The 8,760-nt window shown below is 34.2% G+C and overlaps 2 protein-coding genes across 2 annotated transcripts; both read right to left on the reverse strand.

Annotated features, from left to right (window-relative positions):
- On the reverse strand, nucleotides 345-1,027 carry LOC18611767 (RING-H2 finger protein ATL78). Its single transcript, XM_007048197.2, has one exon. The coding sequence runs from the start codon at nucleotides 1,007-1,009 to the stop codon at nucleotides 392-394; it is 618 nt and encodes a 205-aa protein (XP_007048259.2). The 5' UTR covers nucleotides 1,010-1,027; the 3' UTR covers nucleotides 345-391.
- On the reverse strand, nucleotides 4,806-6,027 carry LOC18611768 (RING-H2 finger protein ATL78). Its single transcript, XM_007048198.2, has one exon. It carries the CDS (start codon nucleotides 5,949-5,951, stop codon nucleotides 5,310-5,312), a length of 642 nt encoding a protein of 213 aa, XP_007048260.2. The 5' UTR covers nucleotides 5,952-6,027; the 3' UTR covers nucleotides 4,806-5,309.

Here is an 8,760-nt window from a genome sequence, read left to right on the forward strand (position 1 = left end):
TTTTGTCATTTTTTTATTATTTAATTATTATTTTTATTTTATTTTATTCTTTATTATCATATTTTCTATTTTATTTCTAATTATTATTTTTTTATACCTTACATTTTTTATTCTAAGTTACTCTTATATTTTCCTTTTATAATTAAATAAATTGTTTATGATTCCATTTAATGCTTAATTTTAAATTAGTTGTTGTCTTAGATTTTTTTATTATTTATTTATTTACTTTATTTAATTTAATTTATATATTTTATATTATTTTTTTTTTAATTTATGTGTCTACAGTGAGCAGACAAGAAAGTTTGATTGTTGAAATGTCCTTATATGAGTAGATTACACGAAAGCCTGCCAAGTTTATCCCTGTGATTATGCCTTAAATGTTTACAAATTTCTAGTTCTCTACCATGTGCCTGCTTTCCTGCACTGGGAGAGGATGTTCCAATGAGTCTGCCTGGCTGCAGTTAACAGTCTTTTGATCTGTTTCAGTCAGGCAGTGCCTGCATGTAGGGCATGAAGAATGCGCGCTAAGCCATTGATCGATACAATGAGTATGAAATCCGTGGTTGCACTTTGGCAAAATCCGCAAACGCTCCCCAGCAGCAAATTCTGACAAGCATATAACACAAGCTGTGTCTAAGCCTGGTAGTTTCAACTCGGATGTGTATTTTACAGTTGGGAAGGCCTTTAAGGCTTTCTGCTCAACTCCTGCATTTGCTAACTTTGATGGAGGGTTCGCATCAGGTTCAGCAGCAACTAAACTTGAACATTTAAGTGCACACTTGACAATACAGAACAACCCCAAAGAGGAAATCAAACTGCATATGAGGATTGATATCACAATGAGGACATTTGTATCGAAGTTGTTAGTGATGGCATAACTGTTTTCTGGTGCTGGCGAAATTGCTGGGGCTTCTGTTTGGTAAAGAGAGGAATATAGGATAAATTTTCTTGGGTGAAAGTTTTCAAGTAAATCTTGGGAGAATTGGGTGGGCTTTGAAGAAGTTGACATATTTTCGAAGTGTTTTAGTTCTTCTGATGGCTGCACTACTTGATCTAGGAGTTGGTTTCATTGAAGAATTATATATACATGAAAAAGTTAAACTGAAAAGGTGTGTCCGAGCCTTATAATATAAAATTATGTTAAAGCAGCCAGCTTGCCAAGTATATATGAGAATATTTCTTGAGGGTGTTGAGGGTAATTAAACCACTCCAAGATTTTATTTAGGACTAAGACAAGTTTGATCCTCAGTAATTAAGCCTTTTATAGCTCAACATATAATCTTCTAATTGGAAAGGGCAATTAATCTATCAGCAGAGCAAAAGGAGCTATGTGGCAGTTTCCATCCATTGTTCCCATCCATGGAATTAGCTCAACTAGGTAGCCACTAGCCAGTCATCTGGGAATGGAGATTAACTGATAAACCTTTGCCACACTAAAGATGACTTTAGAAACTCAAGAGCACACAAGAGGACAGATTTTCATTTTCTTTATCATGCCTTCTCTATTGAATTGCTGAATAATCTTGTTAAACTGATATAGGTTAAAGTTTTCTCTGAGCCTGGATTTTCTAATTTTGTAGAGTTATCTGATAAAACCGGTTCAGCTATTAAGGGTATGAACTCTATGCTAGCTGTACCATGAACATAAATATTATGTTGTCTGTCTGTCTGTCCAAGTATGGATTTCCAATCTGCAAATTAATCTTCACTGCTGTTATTACAATTATCTGTAGACATAGGGAACTCCGGAATCTGTGGAACAAGGTATGTTAATTAACCTGATGACACCTTAGCACCAAGCACGATGTTAAAAATTATTTTGAATTCGTTTAAGGATCATGATAGGGACAGTAGTGGAGTTGGTTTCTAGCCAGCAAATTAGCTGCTTGGAGAAATAATTTGCAGCTCTTACATAGTTGTTCGATCAACTTGTATGCTGTTATGCAGGACAGGCTTGCAACCATAAATTAACAAATGTTTCACAATAGAATTAGCTCAGCAGTCCTGTCTTTAAGGGATAGGCCAATGATGTTCCTATATTGGAATGCAAGTTGATTTTGGCTATGGTTAATTCGTCTTAGCTGTCAAAGTAATACTAATAACTTGCACTTTATATTAATTTTTTGGTGGATCATCAGCAATCTACAGCCAAATCACTCTTGCTGGCATTAGATAAGATATTGGTTTCTAGAACCCATGCTCTTTAATTTGTGTATTTTGCTATGAGATCAGGTCATTGGCTTCCTGCCATACAAGTAGTCTGATTTTTATACTTCAGAATCTATCTGGATACTGCACTTAATACTTCAGAACCACCAATTGAATGTAAAGTACTTTATACACAGGGAAATATTATAGATTTTTGACAAAAGTTGTTAGAAGAAATGTGCGGGGGATACTTCTTTTTTACTTTTCTACTATGTTTCATATAAAACTGATAGATCAGGGATAGGCTAATCCTAGAGGGAAGCACTTGTTTTTGTTTTGTACTAGATGTACCACTAAATGAATCCATATCCTCTGGGTTGGATTGCACAGAGGTTGGGCAAAACAAGAGAGACAAGATGGAAAATCAGGTTTTTGTTCAGAAATTAGTAAACAAATACTACAACGTGTTACACACAAGCTATTTTCTATAATGTTTTTGTGAGTATGGTGTAAATACTTAATTTTGATTAATACCTATTTTCTAAAGAATTATATTGCAACATAATATTGTATAGAGAACAATTAGAACAAGTGAAGTGCTACTTCACGTAGAATAACTGGAATAAGTGAAGCGCTACTTCACGCAGAATAACTAGAATAAGTGAAGTATTACTTAAAGCAGAACAATTAGAATAAGTAAAGCATTACTCCATATTAAACAACTAATACAAATAGAACAACTACTTCAAATAAAATAGCCACTTCACTTGGATGACAATGAAAACAACTCGGAATAAGTGGCATAGTTCATGGGTTATTTTCGTCTTGAATATTCTGGGGAGTTTGGCTTGGTGACTTAGATATGAAGGTAGTTAAAAGATCTTTTTCTTAATCTTTTCTTGAAGTACAAGTGTTTTATCCTCTTACCTTGTTTTCGTGTACCTATTCATGTACATCTTTTTCTCTTGTACCTATTCTTCTATAGCTTTTTTCTTGTACCTATTCTTGTACACATCTTTTCTATTATTTTTTACTTGAGAATAAGTCTTGTTACATCCAATTACAGTAACGGTTACTCACATTAATGTTATTCATAATAATGTCATTCATTAAGCACATTAAAGTCTATTTTTGAGTAACCGCCACTTTTACCACTATATATAAAGCCTCATAATTCATTTAAGAGGACTTTTCTCTCTCCTTCCGAGCTAACACATTCTCAACTTGAGAGCTTCTCTCTCTAAATGCTCTCTTTAATTATCTTCTACTCTCTAATTTTTTTCTTATTGTCTTCCACTTGTCACAACACTCAATACTTTAAGAATTGCTCCAATCTTCCTCTCTTCCGCCTCGGTATATCTTTTTATTTGTTTGCAACACTTCTTCTCCCTATCACAAGAACTTTTTTACATATGGTTAGGAGTTTACAAGTGGGAATTAAGTACTAGCTGAAAGCTGAAGTGATGCTGTTATTTGCTGAGCAAACTTTGTAGTGGATTATTCAGTACAAGTGGCCGTTAACTTTCTATATGAAAAGACACCACTCTATGGTTGTACTAGGTTCTTCTCATCTGCTAATTAGCACAAAGGTCAAGTAATGCTGCGTACTTGAACTGCACTCATCCAAGTATTTGGTGATCAAGTTACACACAATCCGAAATCGTCAAAGTGAATAAGATGGGGAGCATACCTTGAGGGCAAGTTATTGTTTTACTTTATGAACTTGGGTAACATTGGATTTGATTCAAAAAATATTCCTTATGGAACATGTTTGTCAATGAGAACCATTTTCCCTTGCAATGTGCTGAATGTAAACAAATTCTGATGTATGTGGCACTGATCTCAGCATTAGCTTTTTTTTTTTTTTTAGAAAACAGTGGTTTTAAGTTTGAGGAGGATTTGTTTGCAGGTCTTGGAACTTGCTTGATATGGTGTTAGTTTTTTATTTAAACAATGCACATGAGGAGCCAAGTTTCAAAGGGATCCAAAAGAAGGGCCCCATAGGTCTCGTTTGAAAGATGTAAAAAGGAACAAATGAACAGGATAGAGCATGCTTTTTATTTATTTTTTATTTTTTTATTATTAATAAAAGCAATGAGTGTTGTAATATGAATTGAACAAATGCTGGAAAGATATATATATATGCATAAACAGCATAATAAAAGGCAGAAAGTTGGTTTAAGCCAAACGCTTTGAGAATTAGAACCCCGCTCCAATATCCATTATCATGCACGTAGGCTCAGTGAAATTTCAGATCTCTTTTGCTCTTAATTAATTGACTTCCTTTGTAGTTTGTACTCATTCACAACCAAGAATATGGTCCGAATGAGGCGATAAAATTTGCAGTGGAGGTGGTGCCAAATACGATTCTTCCAGACAGCTTAACTTCAAATGATTTCAATTGGCAAATTGATATTAAAAAATTTTTGAGATAAACTAAAATAACAAGTACCACATCATCTTACTCTTATCTCTCTTTTGAATTTGTCTCGAATGGCTCAAGATAAAGTATGATGAGGTCTCCATAATACGGTTAAAGTTGCGTGTTTGCTTTCCCTTTTGCTTGTCTGTTGGTGCCTTTCTTATCAGGCATCTCTAACTACCCTTTTGCACTAATAGGAGAGAGTGAACCGCTTTTTAACTTTACACATTGATCAACTTTCAATTATCCATGTGTTTCTTAACGGAATTTTGACGGGGGAAAAGATTGACTGCAGTAAAACATAGTCCCACTTGAATCACTTCATCATTCAAGTAGGAGACAACAAAATATCTTAAAGAGTCAGGTGATCATTACACTAGAACAGCTGAAGGGAATCTGAGGAAGATCCTTTCATTGCATTTTAAAATTTATTAACACTACACCCCATTGCCTCAATGAAATCATCTTCATAATGGAACTGATAATTGTGACGGCAATTCAGATATGTCTCCCGAAATCGTGACGGTAATTCTCAGCTTAAATTATGTCCACTGCAGCCGGTTTTTTTCTTGGCGAGTTTGGTTTGCTTTATAAATTGAACTTGTCTACGCTTTAAGCAAGAACATCAATGTTGTCAGTTTGGTGCCTTTCAAACTCCGAATTGAGCTTCCACATGGAACATAAGACCATTAAAGTGCTAGAGGGCCTTCCACAAATGGCCAAAAGAAAAGAATCACGCTCATCTCACTCCCCTATAATCACGTACCATACCTTCAGGTTCCAGTGGCAGCATATTCACAACGTTGTCTTGAGCTGGAAGACGTGATTCTGATGACCTAGTTTGATTACACCCAATGATTTTTTGGCATGTTTCAATCAAACAATGCCTGCATTTTGGGCATGATGACTGTGATTTAAGCCACTTATCAATACAACGAACGTGAAATCCATGGTTGCATTTGGGTAGTAACCGCAGGCGCTCACCAGGCACAAACTCGGATAGGCATATGACGCATTCCGTGTCCAGCCCTGGCAGTTTCATCTCCGCTGAGTAATTTACCACAGGAAAAGTCGTCAGGGCTTCTTTCCCTATTCCTCTATTAACTGTTCCAGCTGAAGGGTTGTCACTGGACTCGGAAGCTGCCCTGTCTGAGATCCTAAACGCACATCTGACAATGAAGTTCAATCCCAATGAGCAAATTAGGCCGCACAAGAGGACTGATAGTATCATGAAAACATTTTCATCTAAGTTGGTATTCTGAGAGTAAGGCGGAGGAGCTGCTGTAACTGATGGTTGGCTAGGAGGTTTGTATAGCAGTAATTTTCTGGAGTGAAAGTTTCCAAGGAAATCTTGGAGGAATGTAGAAGGAGCTGAATCCATGCTTTTAGCGCGTTTGCAGAGTTTGGATAAAACTTGCTTGGCAGAGCAGTCGAATGAGGGGAGATCATATATAGGGAAAGTTGAACGACTAAAGTAGTGTTCAACAGATCATTGATTTTATCCGTTACTTTTTCCAGATATGAGCATCCAAGGAGCCTCCGCCCGTCTCCAAATCCCAAATAAGGGCCCACTAACCATACAAAGGAGCAGCCGAAATATACCCTGGATATCATATTACATATGTTTGTTACTGTTGATTAATTTAATCTAAATCTTTGTCCCAAAAAATGTGCTAAAGTTTTTAATTTTCTTTCTATTCTTTTTTTCCATTTAATTTTGTTGTATATTGAAATTTGGATTGGTAAATTTATACACAGTCCAAAATGCTTGGATTGGTAAGGGACTTTTGATGTTCATGTTAGAATTATCAAACTATAAGATTACTTATTTGGAAAAAAAATAAACGATTGAATTGTAAAATTAATGAGAGAATCTTGTAACTTATTGATTTGACAAGTAATTAAAAGTGATTGAATGCTTCTAAATTGAGACTAAAGAGGTTAATTCAGTTTGATAGACGTTCCCTTGTTAAAGTGATTTAGTTGATCTTCTCACATGGATAAAAAAAAAAAATTCTATAATTAAGCTGCTTATCTTAGTTACTTAGACGGTATCCAATCAAGCAGAACTAAATGCATGTGTGATTTTAAACCAAAGTGACAAGATAGCACGATATTTTGAATATTACTGTTCACATCATATGATTTTTACTCAAATCTTATTTCATATTTATCAATTGAAACTATATATAATAAAAAATTAGTTTAATTAATGTGATCACTGTGCTTGTTGTTGGTTCTCATCCGATCACAATTAGATATTATGATGTCCCCCTGGATCCATCCCTAACCCCCAACATAGCCCACAAAACCAAACAAAAATCTTTTTGCATCATCCCTGAAATCCAGTTCGTGCTCTTGTTGCTTGCAAGTAGTCCGATAGCGATCTACTGAGTTCCAATAATAAAAAAAAGAACCCATGCTTGTGGCTCTAAATTAAAGTTACATAGTCTATGAGATCTTGCAAAAATCTGAGGTAGAATAAGAAACCAATAACTTAGTTTAAGGTTATAAATTAAACATTGTTCCTTATCCATAATCCATCTGTTCATAGCTGGACTTAAACATTAATGCTATAAGATACTAAGCTTTACAATAAGATTGATGTTATCACTTTACAGACAAAATTAAACTATAAAAACATAAAGAAAAAAAAAAGGCATGTAGTACAGTTTCCCCTTTAATAATCCATCTTCCGGAGGTGTAATCTAACGACAATCTTCAGCCTTAGTCGTACCAGGTGTGTTGTGTATATAGTTCTTTTGCTTCCCAAGTGGAGTGCAAAGTATCTTCACAAATTTAATTGACAATGGGAAATAAGTCATAGAATAAGCATCATCTTTTTCTTTATCCAAATTATCCTTACGAGATTTAGGAAAATAGACATGTTACAAGTGCGTATAAATATGCTTGTACCGTTTTTAAATTCCATTATTCCTATATTGAGTTGACTAATTTTAAATAGACATGAGACGTTTGTAAATTTTTGTTAATTTCATGTGTACCTGATAACCCTTAAATGAAGCTTTTATGGAGTATATTAGCATGAAATGAATTTATCAAAATTGCAGACGTTAACAATAAACACAGTGGTGGGAACATTGTCACAAAAGAGAAAACTGGACACATGCATGCATGCCATTGGGAATTTTTGTAGTAGCTATTCATTAAAGCTAAATCCAAGTAAGTCCATAATAAAGTTGCTCGAAGCATATCGTGAGAGCATTCAAAAGTTTTGGATTAAAAGCTGACTGATGCAATCCTAACTTTTTGTTTAAAAAAACAAAAAAAAAAATTGTTGAGGAGGATTCGTGGAAGTTTCACATAATGGAGGGGAAAGAGGTGGGCAAGGCCCACGACAGAGCATTTGTCAACTGATTTCTCTCGTTTCGATCGTGCCACAGATAGCATGAGTGGAAAACCAACTCATTTTGCAGACTGCGATATGTGTATTGGATTAGGATAAATCCGACAAAGAATGGAAACTATTAGGGGTCAATTTACTCTTTTCTACTCCAATAAGAGTCAGGTGGCCTTGGGATAAATTAGTTCATATCAAAATCAGAGGAGCAACCTTAAGAAAATACAGCCCAGATTACTACGACTCACCTGCAAACCACAGGTCAGACTCAGAGCCAGAGGCATTTTTTCCACACAGTTTTCAGCTTGAGCCAATCCCATTAAGTGCCTACTTTATTTCATCTTTCTATTTAAATATTATTAAGTTATCATTATTTCTTAATTTCTTAATCAATTTTAGTATTAGTAACAATTGTTAGTCAAAGTCTTAACTGTTATGATTATTAGTTTATTATTTTTTGATACAACATATTTTTGTTTATATAATAATAAACTTTGTTCCATTCTATAATAGTACGTTTGGTTGACGGAATAATTAGGAATAGAATAGAATAGTTATTATGTGAGAATAGAATGAGGTGGGATTAGAATAGAATAATTATTACTTAGTTTGGTATGACAAAGGGAATAGGACAGGAATAATTTTATAACTTATTGTAGTGTTTGTTGGTAACAATAATTTTGGAAAAAGAAAGGAATAGAAAATAAAAAGATAAAAACACTTTTTATTATTTATATGACATTTTATTTTATTAGATTTTTTAAATATTAATAATCTAGAATTTAATTAAAATATTAATAATTAATAATTTAAATATTAATAATTATTT

The sequence above is a fragment of the Theobroma cacao genome, chromosome 1, assembly GCF_000208745.1.
Source record: "Theobroma cacao cultivar B97-61/B2 chromosome 1, Criollo_cocoa_genome_V2, whole genome shotgun sequence".
Classification (NCBI taxonomy): Eukaryota; Viridiplantae; Streptophyta; class Magnoliopsida; order Malvales; family Malvaceae; genus Theobroma; species Theobroma cacao.